Raw genomic sequence first — 25415 nt, forward strand, 5'->3', positions numbered from 1 at the left:
GAATCAACAGTTTTCTTGGTGGTAGTGATGGTTTCTTAAAGAGATAGTGGGGTTATGCACTGTAATTCGTGGGTTACTTTATGGATGTTAAATCTGGGTGCCTGGTTCTAAAGTTAACCATTACTCTGTTGTTTAGCAACCTCATTTGTCAAAACAGAGCACAGGAGGCATGCTGCTAGGAAATAAGAGAGCCAGCAGATGCTGAAAATTTCTGAAGTAGAATAAATGGAAGAGCAGAGCTTGTTTTCAAAAGGAAGTCCAGAAATTAGGCAATTATGCTGGGCTCTGAGCCCAGCTAAACAATCTGTGATAGGAAAAGCTGTGTTCGGAATTGGTTATCAGTGTAAAAGACAAGTTGCAGCTTTAGGATGGTAAATGCACCCTAGTACAAAGTGAAGCTGCCAAGTACTGTGCTTGACTCTCAAAAGGATTTTAGTAAGAACACAGGGAAAAAAAAGTTTCACCAAGTAATGCTCGTCTTCTTTTTTTTTTGTGAAACGTGCATTAGTGCATGTGTAGAAGTTTGCTGCATATCCTACTAGACCAAAGATATTTTGGTAATCCAATTCCACAGTGTAATAACAAGCTTTTTTAAAACAGGCAACATGGAACTTATTCCTACAAACCAACAAGCATGCAGAGCCTCTTTCATATTTCTGTAGGAATTGTGCTTATAAAAGATTTGGTTCCCATTCTAACATACTGAGAGTAAATGTAATAGTGTCTACAAGTTTGACAGAACACAGATTTAAGGCAGAATTTAATTGTTGCGAAGATTGTAACATTTTCTTCCACTTTTTAAGTAAACTTTAAAATAGTTTATTTTATTAATCTGCACATTATGCCATGTGCAGAGAAAGGTATGGGTTCCACTTCCTTTCCTCACTACCCATATGTTCTCTGATAGGCAAAGGTAGGGGGGTGCTCTCTAAGCTAGCCTTCTCATTTCTTATATGCTAGGAAATTCTCCTGGCCGCAAAACATAATCCATCTAGCGAAGTTATTAAGCCAATTGATCCTGAAGGTTGTTATTGTACAAGTCTTTGTATTTGAGCCACGGGAAGAATGAGTAATCATATAGACTTGTCTATGACTATTCAGTTCCACCAAGGTAAGGGTAAGAGAGAGATCTGAGAACAGCAGTTTAGTAAGTCACCTTTTTTCAGTCCTTAACTTAGAACATCACTGGGATGTGGGAAGGATGTGTTAATGTTTCATGGATTAGTATGCTACTTTGAATATTTGGTTTGAATTTTGTGAATCACATTGCTTTGGGAAGTTCTTACGTAAGGGGTTCTTTTTATTTATTTATTTATTTATTTATTTTGGAAGGGTAGTATACATGCATGCATGCTAAAATGTTTCCTATAAAATTAAAACAAGTAGAAATACTTCAGAAGGAACTTTTCTATATATCCTGCTTAGTAATCCTATAAAACTGCAGTGCTGAATCATTTTTAAGCTTCTCAAAATACCTTCACTTCAGTGTGGCACTTTTTACAATAATACTTGGAATTCATAAGGTACTTGATCACTTGAACATGCATACCTATGTTTAATTAATCCTTTTGGTGCCTCTTTGAGGAAGTTAGGTATTACTTCTTTCTAGCAATACAGGAAAATGACACAGTGAATTCAAGTGTCTTGATCAAAGGCATGCAGTTATTTACAGAGTATTAGTACTCTGAGTTACAGAGTTCCTTCTAGTACAAAAAACACTGAACTTGTGAAGAATGTAAAACTGGTTCTTTGTTTAGATTTGGGAGTATGATTCTATAGATCTTCATATTTGCCTCCCAGAATTTGTGGGGCCTCCTCTTATTGCTATCTGTAACCTGGACAAAGCTCATTTGGGAGGGACTGTAGACTGACTACAAGACACTGAGCTAGGACTCCCTAACATTGTAAGCTTGTCTTCATTTGTGTAAAACACAGCATCTCCCATTTAAAACTGAGCCAAGAGAGTAAAGTCAGAAATGAAAGAGAGAGACAATGTGTAACAGGCACACATAATATAGTTCATAAAGCAAATATAAGGAGTGTTGTGTTATTATTTCACATTATGATCTGCTTATGAGAATATCCTTAATATGTAAGGCTATGCATAAGGGATCTTCCATGGCTTTTAAAATAACTACCTGTTAAAATAGTCTTGTTTTATTAGATTGCTGTGTAACATTGATAGCACTTCAGTGGGTAGGAGATTATTTTTGAGTTTAAGGTCTAAATGTGGAGCAGGTAGTTAATCACTGATAAATAGCAACAGAATTACTCTGTATACATGGAAATGTTTGTGTTCCTGTGTATCCATAGGTCATGAATGCTGATGGAACTGGGAGAAGAGTTCTGGTGGAGGACAAGCTGCCTCATATCTTTGGATTCACATTGCTGGGAGACTATGTTTACTGGACAGACTGGCAAAGACGCAGTATTGAACGTGTGCATAAACGAACAGCAGAAAGAGAGATCATCATAGATCAACTGCCTGATCTAATGGGCCTCAAAGCTACAAATGTCCGCCAGATAATTGGTGAGTGAGAATGCAAATAAGAGTGGTAAAATAAAATACGAAATTTCAGCAGTGCTTTTCTACATGTATCACTTTATACCAGGTCACATTTTTAGAAATGGGCAGAATCCAGTTTTTCACCTAACAGCTGCAGTTCACTGGCATAAGGTAGGTATTTTGTGAGGTCCTTCAGTTCTCTGACTTGGCAGAATAACAAGGTGGAAAACAAACAAGCGCCCCAAAAATAGGTAATTTTCTGCTGCCTAGGTAATTGGAGTATCTCATAGGTTCGAGACAGCCCTGGATCCAATAAGAGAAGAAGGATCAAGGAAAAAGAGGACTTCTCTTTTTAACAGCTAGCTGTTAGATTACCCTAGCTGTTTATGAAACTGCAGCTGTAGCAGATTTTCATCCTGTGATCTGAACATTGGTTTGCAAAAACTCAGAATGAGCCTGTTAGTCTGTTCAGTGCTTTTCATATGAATACTGCAAAATCATCTTTAAAATAACTAGAAGTACTTTTGTCCGGTGGTGTCTATGGAATAAATGTGCAGGATCTAGCTTTAAATTGTCTTCCAAAACACTGGTAGCAGCAGAGCTGTGGCATCACCAAACTCATCACATTCCCTGAATATCCTGCTTTGTGTGTAGGACTTGCAGTTTCTTGCTGCCATGTCTGGATTGTACCCCAGGGAATTAGTTAAATGTAGTTGACATGTATCTTTGCATTGCTACTACCACATTAACGTGCCCAAAGGCACATGTGTTTTAAAAACAGCCCTCTTTCCAGCTGTATGGCTAATTGAGCTTGGTAATGGTGGGTGGATTTCCAGCATGTGCAAGTACACATATTAGTATTGCAAAGAGCTGCTTTACTAGCATCCTGGAGAAAAGAGGCCATTAAATGGATGTGAAAATTGTGTAATAGCTTTGATTAGAAGGGACCATAAAGACTATCTAGTTCTAGCCCCATTTCCATGGGCTAGGACACCACGGGAACAGGTTGCCCAGAGCCTCATCTGACCTTGCCTTGAACATCTCTAGGGATGGAGTTTCTCTGGGCAACCTGTTCTCGTACCTCACCACCCTCTGTGTGAGGAATTTCTTCCTTATATCTAAATCTACTGTCTTCCACTTTAAAACCATTACCCATTGGCCTACCACAACATGCCCTTGTAAAAAAAGTCCCTTTCCAGCTTTCTTGTAGACCCACTTTAGGCACTGGAAGGGGACCTACAAGAAAACATTCTCAAAATTTTCCATCTCTAGGAACACAATTGCAGTATGTAACTGGACCAGTGTAGTGTGAAAGGTGACAGAACTTTTGCTTGCTTTCTTTTGTACTTCCCTTCAGCACATGTGTTGTTAATCAGGATCGCGTACAGTTGTTGGAGTCCAGATCCCATCCCCTATTGCTGGGTTTGTTTTATGGGATCGGGGAAAGAAGTGCAGGCTTTCCAGCCATGTAGAGTAACATCCCTCCAAAGAACTAGAGGAAACAAGAATGAATTAATTCAGAGAATAAAAGGTGAAAAAATGTATGTATTTATTAAAGGCCTCGTATTTGTTGATAGATGTGAGGTATGACTTTTTCTTCCAAATGAAGTCAGTTTGTAATGATTGCTTTTGCTTTTGTTGCATGCTTAGGTACAAATCCGTGTGCAGAGGATAATGGTGGTTGCAGCCATCTTTGTCTGTACAGACCACAAGGCCTTCGCTGCGCTTGCCCCATAGGTTTGGAGCTCATCAATGATTTGAAGACCTGCATTGTCCCAGAGGCTTTCCTGCTGTTTTCTCGGAGAGCAGACATCAGACGGATCTCTTTAGAAACGAACAACAATAACGTCGCTATTCCACTCACCGGAGTTAAGGAAGCTTCTGCTCTAGATTTTGATGTGACAGATAATCGAATTTACTGGACTGACATTTCATTGAAGGTAGAGATGGAAGATATTTCTAGTTATTCTGTGTTGGTTATAAAGTTGCTCTAAGATTCTTGAGAGAGTTAAGAATGGATTGACAAATATGGTTTACAAGATTCAAGAGACAGGTAGAAGAACTGGTCCTATCTATGAAAGGCATATATTTTCACTATACTAGCAGTATTCTCTCATGCAAATAATTTAAATCTAATGTTTACATTTTCATATAAAGGAGAAGTTTGCAAAAATAAAGCTTTTCGGCAGAAAGCTGAGGGGAATGCAAAGTGTCAAGTGGCTTTGGGGATGACAGATGTTTTGTCAAATACATTTAATGGGTAGAAGCCATGTTTTGGGTCAAGAAGTGAAAATAGGTCTTACCAGTTTATTAACTCACATAGCTACTGCATGTGAGACATATTACAAGTCACAGGCTTTCTAACCAGGTCTAGGCTCTAGACTAACAAATCCAAAAAAAAAAAAAAAAAAGGTTGATGAAGGTAGATGTTTAAATGTCGTGCCTGATGAAGTGACAGAAATCTGTCTATCTCTCTTCTTAGTGAGTCTAGTTATTCACTTTGGTTTTTGTGGACTGTAGATGTAGTCAGAATTGTGAACACCAAAAATTAGTTGTTAATAAAATAAAGTTTTCTGCAATTGGGTTGAGAAATTCTCCTGTGCAATGTGCTCTAGGTTATCCTGCTCGGCAGGGGGGTTGGACTAGGTGATCTTCAGAGGTCCCTTCCAACCTCGATCATTCTGGGATTCGAGCTGGGGAATATTACCTGGTAATTTAGAATATGAGGGCTGAAGGAATATGCTCTTAATGTCCTGAATAATGTGAGACCCATGCAGACCATAACTCTTGGACCTTTACAACTGAAAAATCATAAAAGTTAAAAACAAATTCTTTAAGTTAGTTTGAGAGAGGTGACTTGGCTGAACTATTTAGTTACGGTATTCATTCGTACTGTGTTTGAAATAAAAATAAAGCAAGGATCTCCTCATCAATTTTTATGAGTGATAAAAATGAAGGCTAAAAAATTTCCCTGACGTGCTGTCACGAACTGTCATAATTAACAAATAACATCCGAACTGGGAAGTAAACCATAAATCAAACTTTTAGTTAACTTCTCGTGTGTTAGGAATATGACAGGTGTGTGCAGAGGGCAATATTAAGGACAAAGAAAGGGAGTCCATGTTTGCAAAATAGAATTTTGTATTAACATTAGTCCTTTACTTTCAGACTTATAATTGGTCATAGTAAATCACAGAATGCCTAAACTCTGATACATTACTAAAACATAATTCTGGCTGTATTTGCTGTCACAGGCTGATCCATGGTGGTGAGAGGTATAGGAAGTTTTTTGAATAAAAGTCCAAGAAGAAATTATTCTTACTGAAATTAAATTAAGCCATGAAGCATTTGAAATACTGAGCTAATCAGCTATTAGTTTGTTTTCTCCTATTTGTTGTTCTATCCCAAACTTTCTCATTAGGCTGCTTTAAATATTGTTCTGTGCTATAGCTTCAATGCTTTTGTATAGTCCTGGGAGAGCCAAAATATTTCCTTCTCAAAGTTGGCACCAAGTTATTAAGGTCACTTTGGCATGTAGACTGCTTAATTGAACCAGACTAGTTATCCCATTTATTTCCCTATGGAAACGCTATTGTAATTGACACAGAATACTTTCATAGAATACAGTAAATCATTACTTCTGAATAGCAGTATTGTTTGCCTTGCAAATAAGTAGGATATTGTATGCTTCTCTTTCCTACAAGATGCCTAAAATCTGAAAGTGTTTAAAATGCAACAAAGAAAACAACCAGCCCAATGACAGACTGGTAAAATTTCTAATTTGCCTGTGTATCTTTGCATCCCCACAGACCATCAGCAGAGCATTTATGAATGGCAGTGCACTGGAACATGTTGTAGAGTTTGGTTTGGATTACCCTGAAGGCATGGCTGTAGATTGGCTGGGGAAGAACTTGTATTGGGCTGATACTGGAACAAATCGCATAGAAGTGTCAAAGCTGGATGGACAGCATCGACAAGTGTTGGTGTGGAAAGATCTTGACAGTCCCCGGGCACTGGCATTGGACCCTGCTGAGGGGTAACTTGCTGATTTAATTTTATGTTTATGAACATTGAAAACAATATCCTAATGCTTCCTCTAGGGCATGTTAGTTAGGCATTGCATATAAATCCTGAGAGAATCGAGCTGGGGAATATTACCTGGTAATTTAGAATATGAGGGCTGAAGGAATATGCTCTTAATGTCCTGAATAATCATTGAGAATATTGCACAAAAAATCGGAGAAGCTGATTAAAAAGAGATTTATATATAGTTTTTTAATTAATCACAGAATCAAAGTAGTCTTAGGTTTATGGAATTCATTAACTAGAAAAGAGGCCTAGCATTGAAAAGAAAATATTTGCCCTTTTTAAAATGAGTGATGTAGGTTTTTGTGTGGGTAGTTTTTTTTGTTTGTTTGATTGATTGTTTTTTGTTTGTTTGTTTTTTAACAAATTACGGTCCAATAAAGGTGTTAAATGATTTAACTTGAGAATGGGGGGAGTGAAGCTTACAGTTTGAGAATAAGGGAAAAGTTATTTTGTTTTCAGATAAGGGAGCCTCTATTTTTGTTGGTATGGACAAGGAAAGCAAAGGCAGAGAAACAGTGGAAATAATTGTACATACCTATCACCAAAAAGAAAGATTTCCTGAGAAGAAACTTTTCAGTTGTACTCAAGTATAATAGTGAAAGTAGGGCAGTAAGCAGGGGGAGGAAAACAGGGTGGGGGAGAGGCAAGGCAACAAGGTAAAACTATTTAGCTCCTGAAATAGCTCTTCTACCATGAAATGCTTATTAGACGTTAACTAATCACTGCAAAACCTTTTTGAAGTTATATCAATATTATATTATTCTTATTTTACAAATGAAGGAACATAAAGCATTATTTTAAAAATATGAGGATTTTAATTTTCAAGTGCTATGAAATTAACTCAGTTTCCAGTGACACAAGAGTTACAGGAATGCTGAAAATAACTCAGCATCTTGCAGGGACATTCCTCCTGCTTCATTTCAACAAGGTGATGGCAACTGTTGTCTTCATGCCTAGTTGAACCAAGTTCTGCAGTCCCCCCAGTGGAGGACACAGATGGGGTTCAGCCCTGATGTGTCAGGGATTGCCTGGAATTGTACATCAAAGAGCATCTGAGACCAGATTGCTAGATCCAGCTATTCAGTTGGAGCAAAACGTTGCTGCGGATGATTCAAGTTTTATTCTGTGAACAGTTTTTTTAAAGATTGGTATAATTAAATGTTTTTGTCTCTTCACTGCAATCAGAACAGTTTAGATTTGGGCCAAACTACCTGTGTCTTCACTTGTTCTACAGCTGAGCCATGTCACTGTAGCTTATAAGGATATTTTCATGGCACTGCTACCACTGGGACAATTCTAACACACAGGTTCATGCTGTACACAACTTGCAGAATTTTTACATATTAGAAATGAAAGTTACTAAGTATCCCTTGTGTCTAAAGAAAAGCTTACACTTGATCATCAGTTTCTGAAGTAACCTTTCACACTGTGTGATTGGTTGAAATTAAAGGAATTTCACAGGCATTTGTTACTAAAGTTATTAAAGAAGTTAACAATGGCTAGCTATGTCTCATTTTTAAAATGGTATTGGCTTTACATTTTGGGAGAAGCATCTAATTAGTTGACACCAAATGTCAGTTATACAGCCCTCTCTACTGTACAGTGCCTAAAGAAAATGTACACATGCACAGGTTCTTGCTTTTGCCAAATGGGTCATAAATTGTCATGTGAATATGCAAGTATTTGTACTTCGCCTTCAGTGGAAATGTTCTACAGTGTTGTGTTACTCTACCCTTAGCTGAAATATAATGTGCTGTTACATAGCTGATTGACATAGTTGCGTAGAGATGAGCAATGGCACGTATCAACAGAAATATTAGGCATGTCTACCTTTTTTAATTCCTTCATTTGAGGGACAGTGGAATAAAACCAGAAACCTTGTGCCATGGAATGTACCTTGCTTAAATAGTCACTTAAATAAGTGAATGTGCCCGACAGCCAGCCTTTTGCCTCCTAACTGATGTGCATGTATTAGTTAAGATTGAAGTTTTTTCATACAAAACTTGCTATTGAAAATCCATCTCCAAGTAGAAAAAATAATGTTGTAAGAATTTTGAGGAAACCTGACTCATTTCATTGCTTGTACTTTGAAAAAAAAGAACTCAACATATTTAGTGTAATGGAACCTAATAGTTGCTCACACTTACAACTCTTGTTTTCTCATATTCTTTCAAAGGACTTTTGTTTGTGGTCTGATTTTTTTTTTTTCCCTTGAGTTTTCTTTTGGATAAATGTGATTTTTTTTTATTTTTATTTTTTTTACTTTTATTCAGGTTTATGTACTGGACTGAATGGGGTGGTAAGCCAAAGATTGATAGAGCAGCTATGGATGGCAGTGAGCGGACTACTCTTGTACCGAATGTGGGACGTGCTAACGGCCTAACTATTGATTATGCTAAAAGACGACTGTACTGGACCGACCTCGATACCAATCTGATAGAATCCTCCAACATGCTAGGTGAGCTCCAGAGCCCTGGGCAGCCTCACAGGGATACTACTGCTCTTTCACACTACCCTGTGGCAAATTATTGATTGAATAATGCAAAGATACACGTCTTAAGGCAAAAAAAAACAAAAACAAAACCAAACAAAAACAAAAACAAAAACAACAACAAAAAAAGATTTTTCCCAAACTTATACACCTCTACTATTTGCTTCTATAATTTATGTTAATGCAACAAAGTATTTAGTGAGGGCTCGGTTTTCTTGTAAGTAATACAGTTGCTCACAAAGTTAAAATTATACGAGCTGTACATGTTTTCAGTTAAATGGAGGACAAAGCTGTCAACTTCCAGCATTTTGGAGACTCTTTTGCTTCTCCAAAGTGTGTTGGCAAATACATAATTAACACTTCATCTGTAGAAAGGTAGAGAGAAAGCCAAGATAACAACAGCATATTGGACTATTTTCACAATGTAATTTAATACAATTTAGTTTTTAATCTTTGTTGGTATCCTCAGGGTTCAGGCATTTTTCCTAATATTCTTCAGGAATATTAGTGAAGGAGCTTTTTTGGCTAGTACAGGGGTGCTCTCTGTCACACAAGGGTCTGTATAATTTTTATAAGCTGCTTCTTAAAGCTTAATAGAAGTGGCATATGTTATTCTTTCATTCTTCCAGGGGTAGTGTTGCTGCGGACCCACACCCCATCAGGTTTGCCCAGTATCATGATTGTGACATCTCTGCACCCACAGGAGTGGACTACCTTGTTGTGTGCCAGATTATTCAGATTAGCTTTCTTACTTGCTGATATCTAAGGCTAAAGGAATTTGTCTACTTTAAACATTACATTAGCAATAGTGGAACAAAGCTAGAAAAAGATCAAAACAGGAAAATGCATTACTAGGAATTACATGTAATATAAATGTTTTTCTTCAGCCTCATGCATTTTTGGTGTGCTGTTGAAGCTGGCTCAGTGGTCTCCTGTGTACTGTGGAACTGGACACAGAATTAGAGTTTCATCTTTCCTGTGCCTGTGGCTAATGATAGCAAAGTGCAGGGCTGTGCGTTCTCCTCTTCCCTGTGCAAAGAGGGAGTGACTTCTTGCTTCATAATCTCCCATACATTTTCTGTGACTAGACAGCATTTAATCACCACATGGTAATTAAACTGTTGAAATCAATGTGGTTGAAATCTCCTCCCACCTCCCATCCTGCTCCATATTCTTTGTAAGGTCTCTTAACCTTCCCCCAGCGTACACTATTAACTGTTTCCTACCTTGAGCTTCAGACTGTTCCATCCTGTTTTGGCATTCCAGAGACTGATTAGTTTAACCTTGTACATTTATTTTTTCTCATAATACAATGCAGAATCTTATTAAGCTCATAACAATTCTGTCCATGTAAGCAATGGGCAGAGAGTGTGGTTCCAGAGATGCTGAAGTGGGAACATGGGATCTTGACACTATCTCCTTCAGTGTGCTCCTGTTCCTTGCAGGGAGGAAGGAAAGAACAATCTTTCTAAGAACCCCAAGTTTCAAAACTGCAGCTTTTTTCTTTCTTTAATATAATATGTTCTGCTCTGTGAACCACAAACAGGATTAGCACTATTCTGTGGTAGGTTTCAAGACTTCAAGATGACCTTTTGAATATTGAGCATTGCTTTATAATTTACTTCTGTAGCAATGAAACAGTAACTTCTAAAGTAATCATGTTTTAGCCTTTCTGTGAAGGAGACAAGTCTAAAGCATTAACCAGCATCCATTTTGTCCCCAAATAATTCTGCTTCTTCCGTCCTTTTTATTTTTTATTTTTGGAAACAGGCCTTGACCGTGAGATTATAGCAGATGACCTGCCTCACCCATTTGGCCTGACTCAGTATCAGGATTACATTTACTGGACAGACTGGAGCCGGCGTAGCATTGAACGAGCCAACAAGACCAGTGGCCAGAACAGAACTATCATCCAAGGGCATTTGGATTATGTTATGGACATCTTGGTCTTCCATTCCTCCAGGCAGGCAGGCTGGAATGAGTGTGCCTCTAGTAATGGTCACTGCTCTCATCTCTGCTTAGCAGTCCCTGTCGGTGGTTTTGTCTGTGGGTGCCCAGCTCACTACTCCTTGAATGCTGACAACAGGACTTGTAGTGGTAAGCCATAATGAAGGAAAATGAAATACAGTCACAGATGTGTTTACTGACAGATACAAGCATGGAAAAGAGAGTTTTATTTTTACATGAGATGGTCAGGCTTGCTTTTCTGATAGGCCAAGTTAAATCTAGTTTTTATTTTTAATATTGAGCATGTATTTGGTACCCTACCTGCCTTTTCGCAGTTCAGAGCAGGGTATTTGACTGGATAGAGATTGCAATAAAAATATGTATTTTACAATATAATTGTATAGTACTAAAATCCTACTGACTTGAGAAGATAGGTATTAAAAGGAAAAAAAAATCTTGCAACAGACCAATATCTCAGGAAAATAGACAAAACCAGCTCTAATGAATCTTGTCAGTGACTCAACGAGCAAAATTTGTGTAAGTAAGAAAGCTGGAAATGCTTTTGTTTTCATTATCTGTCTGACAGCATTCCTCAAGTGCTTAGTTGCTTATTAATTTTTCTTTATTTCTAATCTTGCCTGATGTAAAAGATATGTGGTACTTTGTGTAGACTCTGGACTTCGCATAGCCTTTAGGTGGGTCAAGATTTAATTCTGTAGTAGTTCTGTTTGCTGGCTGAGGAGATGCTGTGGTGGGTCACTCATACCCCCAAAGGTGTTTCTTGCTCAGTGAGGCTCAGCTCAGCTCCACTGCCTCCACAGAACTTCACGTTTCTGATCTCAGTGCAGCCAAGCCCCATTTTTCTTTATTGTTGTGCAGAATATGAACCACAAGGCCCCTCAGGCTGTGTATAATTAGTTTCTAACCAAATAATTTATCTGTCTCTCAATAACTGGCTGCCAGTGAAGCACTCATAATTTTGGCAGGCATACTGGATGGCTGATTTCCACTGGTGTCATTCAGATTAGTCAGTGGGTTAAGAGATTCATGGTACAGAGAGACAGATGGTATCTTGTCTACATTATGCCCAAGTAGAGAGATCCAACTGTTGTTTTAAAGCCAAAAGCAGGGTAGCCTGCTCCATGAATGCCATCTCATGGAATTTTTTGAAAATCATGCTTTTTGAAAAAGTCTGCTGTATCCCCCCATTGTGTGTCCTGCGCTCTTTCTTTCAGTTTTTGTTACAAAGGATGCTTACCTGGCTGCTGGAATTTTGTACTTGAATGTTCTCACACCTTTCTGCAGGTTTGAAGCACAGCTGGCACCACTCTAGTGGTTACTGTGATGTTGTAGGTGGAGGAATTTGACTTCCAGTGGAGAACAAGTAGCAAATTGATAAAAGGTTGTGTTTTCCTGTGAAAACACTCTCTTTACAAAGGAGGATAAAAATAGGAAAGGAAGAAGAAAAATACAGGAAACAGTTGTGAGCAAAGCTGTCTCCCTGCAACATGTTTTGGTCTTTCATGAGGTATTAGGAGTTTTCCTTCTGCCATGTACAAACCTGGTAACTTTCCAGCTTCTCATTTGTAAGTAATTGGAGACTTAGGCTTCTCTACTTATAATTTACTTTTTCTCTTGGCCACTATAATTGGAGCATGAATTGTTTTAACTTTCTCTTACTTGTTTTACTTGCTTATATATTCCTGAACATTATTATTAGCCCAAGCCCTGTCTAGAGGCCAGATCCTCCCTTCTGGATCACCCTGCTTATGTGCATAGATTGGATTAATTACGGGAAGGACACGCTGCCCTGACTAGATCTGTTATCTCATCAGACCTACCACGTGCTGTGAAGTTTGAATGCATGTTACACAGGAGATGTTCTTGTTACACTCCATTGGCCTTCCAAAAATACAGTTAAAATACCTGACTGTTGGGAGGTAGAATGATGAAGACTGAAGCGATTTCTCAAATTGGTACTGTTTCAGAGATGTGGGGATGCAATAGGGAAAATTTTGCTGTTACTTTTTATTATAAGCCATCAATTCAAAGTTGGAAGCCAGGAAAACAGTGAGAGGGCTTCTTTGAGGAAAAGATGAAAAAGATTTTAGGTGTTTCTGACAGTATATTTGACTGCACTGTTTTATCTTAGGCTTTTTTTTTTTCTTTTTTTTTTTCCTTTGCATTAGTCTCTTAATTGCTTCATAAGAATACTGATGTCTTCTGAATCTATTATTTTGCTGTATATATCAGTATAAATTTTGGTCTGCTTTTTTAGGTTTTCTTTTACAGTTTAGAGCTAAGTAGAAAAAGTCTTTCTCCAAAATTATTGGAGAAATGTTTGGAGGAGAAATACAGGTTTTCCAGAAAGCAAACATACCTTACAATTAGGCCTGATTGTTAATAGCAAGTTAGGATTGAGTGTTAGTTGCCAAGGAAACTTCCCCCCACGCACTTTTTTTTTTTTTTTTTTTTTTTCTTCACAGCAGCAGAGAAATGTTCAAAGTGTATGCCTAAAATAACAAAGAGAGGCGATGATGTTCTCTGGGAAGGCTTTTGCCTACCTCTCTTTTCCAAGGTACAGCCTTACCTGTTTTACAGGCTGGATTGAAGGAGTGCAGTGTCCCACTGCTAATCTCTCCAGATTTGTGCTATAGTAAATTGATTATGCAGACTTTGGGAAAGCTGCAAGCTGTGTTTCTGGCTGCTGGCTCTTATGCTGTCTTGCACAGCAGTGGTTGCAGGTAGACCATTATTGAAAAGAATGCTGTGAAAAGGGGAAATGTTTCAACTACTTCCACTCACTTCTGACCCAGTTATATAATACAGGGATAATTTCTTTTTAAAGAAGTATTAAACGCATTTTACTTGTGTGCTTTCTGTAAGAAGTAGCTGGTAAATTACAGCTTAACAGGGTGAAGAAGTCTTATTTTTTGACATTTGATGGAATTTATAAGAAAAAAATGTCTTCTATCCAGGAAGTTTTTGCTGAGCATCTGGAAAACCAAAGCAGAACATCTGATATTTTTCTTGCTGCAGGTCAGCATTCCTAGATAAGCACCTAGAAATAAGCAAGACAGACAAATCTGAGAAGAGTGAAAAGGTGTTTTTGTTTTTGTTTAAAAACAAAAACACAACAACAGCGTACACACATCTAAGACATTTTCCTATGAATTACTTGTTCCATTCTGGTGCTGGCAGAAAGAGGGTTAGCAGGACTGAGCCATTCTAATGGCACTTTCTGTTCCCTGTGATGTCTAAATAAGGAGTCAATGTTGGTTTTTGCTCAGTTTATTCTGCACATAGAAGTGTACCTAGCAAAAATTTCAACTTCAAAATAGTGGAATTGTGTTTTCCTGGGACCCCTTTAGAAAACTGTCAGTTTCTTGAGTCACAGCTGACCACTGAAGTAATTTTGACAGAAGTCTTCACATTCACTGATCCTGCAACTTACAAAATTATCTTTGCTAGTCATATCCAGACTCAGACTTTTATAGTAGAAAGAGGTCATTTGAAAGGCTTTCCAAACTGATTAGAAGTTGTTGTGTTTTTTTTTCTTTTTTTTTTGTGCCTGTTGTTTTGAATTTGTTTGTTGTTGTTGTTCTGCTTGCTTTTTTTTTTTTTTTCCAAAGGAAGATAAAGGGAATGAAATACTAGATACTGTCTGTGTTTTATATGCTGTTATAGAACATAAAAATACTCAATGTATTGCTGCATGTAACCCTTTTCCCCTCCTTTTTTTTAATCCATCAAGCTCCTACAACCTTTCTTTTGTTCAGTCAGAAGAATGCAATTAATCGCATGGTGATAGATGAACAGCAGAGCCCAGATATCATACTCCCTATACATAGTCTCAGAAATGTTCGAGCCATCGATTACGACCCCCTGGATAAACAGCTGTATTGGATTGATTCTCGGCAGAACATCATTCGGAAGGCACAGGAAGATGGCAGCCAGGTATCCTGTGGGCACTGGAGTTACTAAAAGATGCTCTGTACCCAAGTGTATGGTTGTATGTCAATGATTTAGATATACAGATTTCCTATAGATTACTAGCTGGCACTTGGCAAAAGTGGCATCTGGATTTTCTGGAGTCTTTTTGCAGTAATCTGGGAGATGCAGCAGGAAATGAAACAGAAAACTAAGGCCGGGCCTAAAGATACTTTGGTCCTCAGTGCAATGTTTGCTCAACCCTGTCTTTTGGCTGGGGACTGTTACAGACTCCTGCGTGAGAGACATGAAACATGGAAGGGAAGATGCTTAGGAGAAAATGAGTGTGTCAAAAGAGTGACAGAAAAGATACAAATGAGCAGGGCATAGGAGCGTTGACTCTGAAACGGAGAGGCTGGGACTTTGTGAGACAAAGCATGGCTTTGTCTAAAGTCTACTGGGTTCCAGTGGAGATAGGAAGAGAGCTGAAGAGACCCTCCACTGGGTTATGGAGGTTGAAACTAGTGACCTGTAAGAGATGTAGCAGGCTTGGGAAATAGTTTAGTGAATGCGAAAAAATGTAGCACGATGCAGAAGGCCAAAGGTAATACAGGTGATTGAGATTAGCTGTGAACATTTTCACATCTTAAAATACATATTTTCCCCCTGGATTTTTTGAATGGGGGAGGAGCAGGAGACTAAAATGGACAACACAAAGGTACTATGTTTGGTGTAGTTTCTGGTGGTGAGTGTAGTGTTAGTTGGATCCTGTTGAAATGTCCTTCAGACTTGAGTCTTAATTTAGCAACGGTTTTAATTTTGGAATCTCTAGTTTAACACCCCAAACTCCAAAGTCAAAGGCACCAGATTTTTTGCCTGCTTCAGCTGAATAAACAAAAACAAGGCTTTAGGCACACCCTTTTGTAGAAGTGTCAAGCCAAAGAAGAAAGTTAAGCAAATCTTCCAGTGAAGTTTAATTTGGGGGTAGGGAGAATCCTCTTTCTTCCAAAAAGATTGTTAGCCTGTGTTTTGAGAGTTATCATTCCTCTTCAGACTTTTTGACAAGGTCAAGAAAGGTGTCATTTAGGCTCATCTCTCACTATGAGGAGACTATGCAGAGTCATTCAAAAAAAAAAAGGGGGGGGGGGCATTAGAATTACAGATATCTAGGCCAAGAGAAGACAAGAACTTTGGGGCAGAGAATTATTATCTGAAAATGTTCTAAAGTCTTTCTGTTATGTTAGCTGATGTCCTTCTGTCTGTCATAAGAGTTCCCTTCCCATTTATGATTCATCCTTATATTATCCCAAGTGTGATGGTGGAGAAGAGTGAGGCAAGAATTTCAAGCACTATCTGGCCTCACTTTGCTGGTGTTTTTTTTATCTGTTCATCTGCAGCTTTGGAAATTAGAGGTGATGCAAGTGTTTCTGTTGTAGCGTGCTTAATGCTCTGGGTTTGGGTCTATCCAAACTGAATTTAGGGTTGTCAAGAAAGCAGGGGAGAAAGGGGAGTTTCAACCTGAATCTTCAATGTAGAGGTTATTTGGACTTCTCAGTCAAACTTGCTAAACCTTATGAGCTGCAACCAACGTTTTTGATTGCCATTCCAACAAACTGTAAGGACTAAGTGTCTATATCTAATCAAAGCTGTTGGTAGGAAAAGTGTTCCTGGGTGTCTCCTGCTTTATGATAATATTTTGATAGCCTCCTCCTTTCCTGGCAAATAGTTTGATGTGGTACATCCATAGCAAATAAAATTGCTCACAATGGATCTGATTAAATGTTCCTCTGTGGGTTGTTTTTCTTTCTTTTTTAGAGCCTCACTGTTGTGACAAGTCCAGTTCCCAACCAGAACTTAGACATGCAGCCTTATGACCTGAGTATTGACATCTACAGCCGCTATATCTACTGGACCTGTGAAGCTACTAATGTGATCAATGTGACACGCCTGGATGGGAGACCCATGGGAGTGGTGCTCAAAGGAGATCAAGACCGGCCCAGAGCCATTGTGGTGAATCCAGAGAAAGGGTATGTAGCAGAAATAGTGATGTGGGGAAATTCAGGCTGAAGATCTTGAGGGCCAAACTGTTTTCTTGGTGCTGACTGGTTTCTGTTTGTCAGAATAAAAGCATATTTGACATTTGTTAAGATGTCTTGGTCATATACCAAAAATGTAAAAAGTTCAAATAAACTTTCTTTTCCTCTAATCGTTCCTATTCCAGATACATGTATTTCACCAACCTACAGGAAAGGTCTCCTAAAATTGAGAGAGCAGCATTGGATGGAACTGAACGAGAGGTCCTTTTTTTCAGTGGTTTGAGCAAGCCCATAGCCTTAGCTATTGACAGCCAGCTAGGCAAGTTGTTCTGGGCTGATTCAGACCTGCGAAGAATTGAAAGCAGTGACCTTTCAGGTAGAGTAGCACTTTAATTCAGTGATTCATTTGTGTGGTGTGGGTGTGGGTGAATGCAGAGAAAGGTGTCGTCTTTTCCTTCCTACTATAAACAGTCTGTACTGTGATTCTAATCGCTCCTTAAATTCCCAGCCAGGGAATGTGTATGATTCATGCAGTGTGCCTTTACAGTCTCATGCCTCTATCTATGATTTGCATTATTAATTGCTACACATGCTATTTACTTCAGTTTCTCACTGCAAGATCTTCGTGTGGTTTCCCAAAGTCAGTTCACAAATAAATTGCAGTAGTTTTGAAAAGGGGAGTGGAGAAGGCTTGTTTTTAAAGGCATTGGTTTTGGTGCAATAATCTGTCAATCAGCAAAGTTTCCCATTAGTGGAAAAATCTTTCTTACAGAGTTAAAACAGGTGTGCAGGTAACTTAAGTGCCTGTTATTTTAGGGTCATAATGTGAGAAGGATAGAGTAAGATTTAATATCTTTCTGTTCTCAAAAGGAAAAAAAAAAAGTCCTTCTTCTAGTCTTGTAATTCTCTTTGTCTGCTCCTTAATGTTGCTTATGCTGCTTGTCTGACCTCCTCTGAGTTGATTCAGCTCTCCTAACTACATAAGCAAAACAATAAACTAACAATATAGAAGAAGAAAAATAGAGAACTGTTTTCTGTTGGTTTGAAAAGCTGAATTGGTTCAGCAGAAAGTCCAGCAAGCAACTAGAACTGGAGCAAGAGAAAAGGCAAAATCATGCAGTTGGATTAGGTGAGAGAGAGACAATTATCTCCTATTTACTATCTGTATGCTGTGAGTTGCTGGATCAGTCCAGCTGTCTCTTGTGTCTTGGGTAGTAATTCAGTGTGATACAAGTTGGGCTGGATGTTGCTGATCACATACCTGCCCATCTCTGTTATGTGATGGGGTATATGCCCCCTCACGTTGCTGCTTGTTGGAGGTCAGTGGCAAAATTTCTCCTTCCTCTGGAATAGGTCCAGCCCCACTCTGAATAACACATGTCCTTGTACTTCAGCTGGATGTTATTCTCCTGTCAGTGTATGCATTAGGAAATAAAGACATACTTGGTAACCTGTGAGCAAAATGGAAAATTCAGCAGGAGTATAGTAGTTTAGAGTAATGTATTTCATTGATGACACAATACCTTAATTAAAAGTAGCAGTATGCAATTCCATTGACACGAGTATGATTTTCAGCCTTTTTATTAAGTTGCAACAATAAGCTTTTGTTTTGGAAAGTATTTTAGTACCTCAAGTGGGTTGACTAAGCAAGATTTTTTTTCTTCAGTGATTCACATGGTATGTCACTGGAAGGTTCAGGATCACTAAAGATCTGTGGAACCCTGACTGTTTGATATTTTAAAACACAGGACATGGCAGAGTTAGTGAATTGTTTCAAAAAATGTGATCATAGAATGGCTGAGGTTGGAAGAAACCTCTGGAGTTCCTCTTGTCCAACTCCCCTGTTCGAGAAGGGCCACCCAGATAAGGCAGCCCAAGGTCATGTCCTAGCGGCATTTGAAGATCTCCAAGGAGGAGACTCCACAACCTCTCTGGGCAACCTGTGCCAGTACTCTCTCGCCCACAGTGCACAGAAGGGTTCCTGATGTTTCTCTTTTGTTTGTTTCTCTTTGCACCCTCCCTTCATGTATTTATATATGTTGATAAAATTTCACTTGAGCCTTCTCTTCTTCAGGCTGAACAGTTCCAGCTCTCTCAGCCTTTTCTTACAGGAGAGATGTTCCAGTCCCTTAATCATCTTCACAGTCCCTGCTTGAACTTTCTCCAGTGTGCCCACATCTCTCTTGTACAGGGGAGCCCAGAGCTGGATGTAGCACTCCAGGTGTGGCCTCACAAGAGCAGAGCAGAAGGGAAGGAACACCTCCCTCAAACTGTTGGCAATCTTTGCCTAATGCAGCCTAGGATACCATTTGCCTTCTTTGTGACAAGGACACATTGCTGGTTCATTTTTGGTTTGGTGTCCACCAGGACTTCCTTGTCTTTCTGCCAAGCTGCTTTCCATCTGGGTGGCCCCCGGCATGTACTAGTGGGGCAAGACTTCGCACTTCTCCTTGCTGAACCTCATAAGGTTTCTGTCAGCTTTTTCCTTCAGCCTGTCCAAGTGTCTGGATGGCAGCACAACCCTCTGGTGTATTAGCCACTCCAGTATTGTTTTGTCTGCAAACTTGCTGAGGGTACTCAGCCCGAGTAATATGGGTTATGTTCTAGGTTATTCAGGATGAGTAAATTTATGGGCAACAGAACATCATACATTCTTTGTTTCTATCTTTGTCCGCTATCAGCCAGATATTAGGGTACAGAGAAAGAGATGGATCTAAATTCTAGTTCATTTTTTTTAATGATTCCACTTTAAAAATAAAAAATAAAAATGTGCCTATCAGATCACTGATTTCATGAAGTACCAGCTCACAACTTTTTTGATGAACATGAAGAAAAGTCTTTCCAAAACCTCTCTTGTTTTTGGCTTTTGAACTGCAAATAAATTGCTATAATCACCACAATAAATTGCTAACTGCCGAGATGCATTCCTGTGCTTGGTGTTTCCTAGTCTTGGTGTTCTCAAGTCTGTATCCAAATCCAGAACTGCTGATTAATAGGCTCTTCTGACCAGCATAGTATTTTTCCTGCATGTGTTAGCCTCTTTAAAACATGCACAATCTCCTGCTTATAGACTCTACAGATGCCAGTACCTAAAAAGAGAAGGAGAAAGAGAATACCTTTTATGTGATTCAGTCTCTCTCTTCCTCCCTGATCTTCAGGCATGCAGTTAGGTCTCAGTTGTGCTGCCCAAATGGGAGATCCTATTGAATCTAACCACATTCTTAATACGATTAAGGGGTTGCTTATGAAAAGATGACTGGAATTAGCTTCCTGCCATGGAAACTATTTGGAAATTAGTTGTTCTATTCCAGAATAATTAGTGTGATTTGGAAATGTCTAATGATTCTGAAATCAATTCACTTTTATTTGGAAATAGAATGTGCTAAGGGTGTGTCCTGATTTTTATATTTTTTTTTTGTTTGTTTTTAAGTCTTTTTGTAAAAGGTATCACTGGAAAGAGAATGGTGATGTCAGGGACAAAGCTCCTCTTAATCACATCTCCCTTTCATCTGACATTCCCAATAAAGGGGGCTAGCATCCTGATGAGCCAGCTTCAGATTTTATTGTTAGTTTATGGAAGGAGGGATTGCAGTGTCTTGGTTTAATCAGAAATGGTCAGCTACACTTGGTCACAAATCTTCTAAAGAATGATTAAGACATCAAGGGAGTGAAAAATTTAAGCTTAAGAGTTTTAGGAGCATTTTGCAAAATGTCATGCTGATTGACACAGGCATGGTAGAGCAGGGTGTGTACAGACTCCATTTGGGTAGGTCAAGATCTTACTTAGTTCTAATTATATTCTTTCCCATCATCTTTGCATATACCCCGCTTCCCAGCTTAGTTTTTTTTCCTCTTCAGGATGCAGGTTGCAGTTTCTTACCTTTTCCCTATAAGGTGACTCATGTTCATGGGGGTTAATAGACTGTTGCAGTTCTTTAGTTTGACTTGCATCACTCAGTCTATTAATTTCTACATCAGTCTGGGTATAACCTCCTTCAGAATCCATCCATCTTTTCTTAATCAGATCATTGCTGGTGTTATTCCAAATTGGTGGATGAGAGCCCAGTTTACCTGAGGATTAAAGTTTTAATCTCTGTGTTCTGCTTAAGATTTTACTACTTGCTAAATGTTTGAAACGTTCCTTAACTCAGCTCAAAGCTCAAAAGAGCTTTGTATGCATTCAGTAAAATAGAGATAAATGCATTTTTGTAGCTGAATTTTTTTGTAAGTCCCTTTAGTTGGCATACAGTTGATTAAAGTTGTCAATGGGCCAAGCCAGGAAAAAAATATTAAAAATATCTTGGAAATGGTATTGTGGATGAGCATGCTATGTTTAAATAAAAAGAAGCATAGCAGTAAGCCCAGATATTTGAAATACCAGGATTTATGTGTATATTTTCAAGCTGAGGCCTAATTTTGGACTGTGTAATATTACTTTAGCATTATAAAATCGAACCTTAGTCCTTATGTTTGTGAGTAATTTTATGCTCAGTTTGATAAACTTCATGGAACATAGCAATGTTAATGGGCATATGATTGTGGTTTTGAATAACATATTTTTGTGTACAAATTACAAAGTCTTCACTGTCTTTGGACAGTCTTTAATGTTACCTATAAAACATCTGTGGGCTCTCTTCTGTTTACATGGAGTGTTAAATGTGACATGTGACAGTTGATCTTGAATATATTTAGTGCTTGGTAATTTAGCATAAAAGTCAGCAAATACTTCCAGAGGTGCAAAGCCTCTTGGCTGCTACTCATGATTTCTGAAGGAACAAAGGAAACTAAATCTTCACTAGGAAGGAAAGAATGTTTCTAATTTAGTATGAAAACTTTTGTGAAGATAATGTAGTTGAAACAAAATAATACGAGGAAGTCAGAAGTCAAATGTTTACCTTAATCTCATAATTCAGGTGAAAACTACTAAGTACTTTGTCTTCACTTGGATTTAATCTTGCATTAGTTAACTCAAGCTAATAATCCATCTTCTTATTCCCTGCTGAATTCCAAGACAAAGCAGTTAATATCTCCAAAAAAAAAAAAAAAAAAAAAAAAAAGATGAATGAAAAGAAATACCAATTATGATCATATTGATAAAAGACTGGATGGTCTTATGAGAGTTGGCCCCCAACTCCAGATATGTTTTAAATATAGGAAATATATTTGAAGCACACAAACTGTCGTCTTGATGGAAAAAAAAAAAAAGAAAAAATGATCGTCTGTCTGAAAAACATCAGTCTTACATCATTACCTCGTAGTGTAAAAGTAATCGAAAATAGTGGTGTAAGCAGTGTAGAAAGCATTTGTGGTAGTATTTTGGTTGATTCCAGTTAAGCTAAACTACTCTTTTCTTTCTGCAGGTGCTAACCGAATTGTTTTGGAAGACTCTAATATCTTGCAACCTGTGGGACTAACTGTATTTGAAAACTGGCTGTATTGGATTGACAGGCAACAGCAGATGATTGAAAAGATTGATATGACTGGTCGAGAAGGACGTACAAAGGTCCAAGCTCGTATTGCACAACTTAGTGACATTCATGCTGTGAAAGAGCTCAACATTCAGGAATACAGTAAGCGCAATTCCTGTTTGCAAGCGAGAACAGTGCCTGTGAGGCTGGAAGCAGGAAGTGGCTAAGAGCAATGAAGCCTGTTTTTCCTTGCCACCGGTCAACATCAGGGCAGATCAAAGGGGCCAGAAGTTGGTATTGTTTTGTGTCTGTTATATTGCCAAGGTGGTATTAAATTTGTTTCCTTAGTGCAGTTGGCAATGGACATGAAATTTACCACAAACCACCCATCACAATTTGTTGCTGGTGACAGCTTTGCTGGTAGGTAGTCCCATAGAGGTACCTGGGATTTATCTGTGTATTGGCGCAGTGGAAATATCCTGTTATCCCTAGTAGAGGATTTTCTGGATTATGGCTGCAGTACACAAGCCAGGTCTTTAATCCTTTTAGGCAAGCACAGCTCTCATGGCCCTTTACTAGCAGTAAATGTATAATGGACGAGCCACCCTGGCTGCATGGTCTTTAAGGCAAGCTGAACTTTTTTTTTTTTTAGGGGCAATTCATATTGAAACTAAATGATGGAAGAACAACATGCATTACACAAAGGAAATGTCAGGAAATAACAATGTGTTGAACATGTCTGCACTTCTAAAAGTTTTCTGTTTGCCCAGGATATAACCTTTCCTCACATACATTCACTTGGAACAATGGGAGCTGGATGGTTAAAGCAGTGGATGGAGCTGCTGTCTTCATGGAGGAAATAGGCCTAGTTAATAAGCTGTGATGAATGCCTTCGAGAAATATGTAGAAAAATGTCTGGGGATGTTTAATTAAAGCATCAGCACACACTACTACTAGTTTTGTTTGCTATTAATCTCAGTAAATCTGTCAGGAGTTCCAAGAGAAGTATGTTGTCCTTATTAAACATTTAAATGAAGAGACATATTTAACTAGAGCATGTTAATTTGAGTTTTGGAGACAGTGTGAAAGCTTCAGAATTTATACATTTGGAAACTTTAATTTTTTAACGGTCTTTGATAGAGAAAATTAAGTATGGAATCTAGGGTATCTTTTTTCTTACTAATGCTTCTATTTTTGCTGGAGTCCTAATTCTACCTCACATGAGAAGCAAATGGTTTGAGTACTGTTTATCGCTTTAGGAGACCAGGTGGCATGATTCTCAGTGTATCAGATCACAGACAATTATTGATGTGTGTGACAATTATTTGTGTGTGTAAAGGAAAAAAAAAAATACAATTAAATACAACTTTTTCAGAATTGTTTTTAGAAATATCCTCCCCATTAAGAAGGGGGTAATGAAAGGAGCGCAAAGAATTCACTGAAAGGTCTGAAAAGATGTGGGTATTTCTTGTTAGTGAGCTCACCAAATTCTTGGAGAGTAAATCCAAGGCTTTTTCCAGATTCCACTAATTACTGTAGTGTACTGGAAGGAGAGAAAATTAGAAGAGAGAGAGAGAGAGAGAGAGAGAGAGAGAGCGAGCGCGCAGGGGATAACTCAAGCCCCCAGAATCTCATTTACTTATCCTTGCAAGTGTGATTGCAGTTGTACTACCCGTCCATCTTTTCTTAAAATCACAGGACAACACCCTTGTTCTCAAGACAATGGAGGTTGCTCACACATTTGCATTGTGAAGGGTGATGGCACCACGCGCTGCTCTTGCCCAGCCCACCTTGTTCTGCTGCAGGATGAGCTGTCCTGCGGAGGTAAGTCCTTCCTCAGCTCCCGGGTGGGGAGGTCTCCATTTTAGGGTCAACTTCTGAGCAGAAGGAATGTGACACTGTGCCAGATGTTGTAACATGATTTTACATGCTTTACCTCTTTGCTTCCTCCCCCTGAGCAAAATCTGCAATTTTTGAGGAGTAAAAGAATATAATTTTAGAAGCTGACTTGAATGCGGATTTCTTTTTACCTTTTCTACTTCAGACCACTGAATTATTTCAATTTGATTTTTTTAATTTTATGATTTTTTTATTACTTTTTATATCATTCTACATGTTCTCCTTTTTCAGCTAGTGGTAGACTCTCCTGTATTCTGGTGTATTGCATCACGTATCCTGTCTGTGCCATTTCATTCTTCTGTTTTTCTCCTGAAACTCACCCTGTACGTTCCTTTCTGATCTGCAGTCCCAGAAGGGCCAGTTGCCTCCTCCATGGCGATATGGCCACTGCAGCCTACGCCCTGATGTCTCCAAGGGTGGGGCTGAAATCTGGGGAGAGGAGAGGTGCTTGGGTCTCTTTGTACCACTGTACTGAATGGATTTATTATGCAATCTTCTTGCCATCAATGAGACGTGTGGTCTCACAATGGAACAAGAGCTAATATAATCCAGATATTTTCTCAGAGCAAGTTTAATACCAGGCCAAAAAGGGGAGGAGAGGAAAGGGAAATTAAAAAATAAAAAAAAAAAAAACTAAAAAAAATCCATGCTTGCTTATTACTGCATGAGATTAACAGTTACTGTAGTAAATATTAAGTAATAGCTAACAGCTGTGTTGCGATAGCAGGACTTGACTAGATGGAGCAGTTTTTTGTCATTTTAGAAGAATTTTGACTCAACAGAGCTGTCAAGGGCACATAACTAGACATTGAGTCACAGTGATCCATCTGCAGCGCATTACATCCTTTTAACGTTTTCTATACAATGACTGTCGAGCATAAAAAGGGAGTGAGACATCAGTTGTGTATACAGTGGTGCTGCAGGAAAGGGGGAGTGGAAGAAAAGTTTGTTGATTTTAAATGAAGACTTTAAGACCTACTAAGAGAAGGGTGTAAGAAGCTGAAGTGGGAAAGAAAGAAAATAATTGTGCTTTGAGTGTGCATGCTTGCTTCTCTGTTCCTCTTATTCTTTGTCTAATGAAACTCCATTGACTTGAACCTGCAGCTGTC

General features: G+C 38.6%; 1 protein-coding gene across 1 annotated transcript in view; it reads left to right on the forward strand.

Annotated features, from left to right (window-relative positions):
* LRP6 (LDL receptor related protein 6) overlaps positions 1-25415 on the forward strand; it is a 128108-nt gene that overhangs the window by 87765 nt on the left and 14928 nt on the right. The window contains exons 8-17 of the mRNA XM_035308723.1: positions 2314-2530; positions 4157-4446; positions 6316-6542; positions 8869-9053; positions 10857-11183; positions 14788-14990; positions 16779-16990; positions 17185-17375; positions 22360-22569; positions 24106-24231. Of these exons, the coding sequence (XP_035164614.1) occupies positions 2314-2530; positions 4157-4446; positions 6316-6542; positions 8869-9053; positions 10857-11183; positions 14788-14990; positions 16779-16990; positions 17185-17375; positions 22360-22569; positions 24106-24231 (2188 nt within the window). The remainder of the gene's footprint in view (positions 1-2313; positions 2531-4156; positions 4447-6315; positions 6543-8868; positions 9054-10856; positions 11184-14787; positions 14991-16778; positions 16991-17184; positions 17376-22359; positions 22570-24105; positions 24232-25415) is intronic.

The sequence above is a fragment of the Oxyura jamaicensis genome, chromosome 1 (assembly GCF_011077185.1).
Source record: "Oxyura jamaicensis isolate SHBP4307 breed ruddy duck chromosome 1, BPBGC_Ojam_1.0, whole genome shotgun sequence".
Lineage (NCBI taxonomy): Eukaryota > Metazoa > Chordata > Aves > Anseriformes > Anatidae > Oxyura > Oxyura jamaicensis.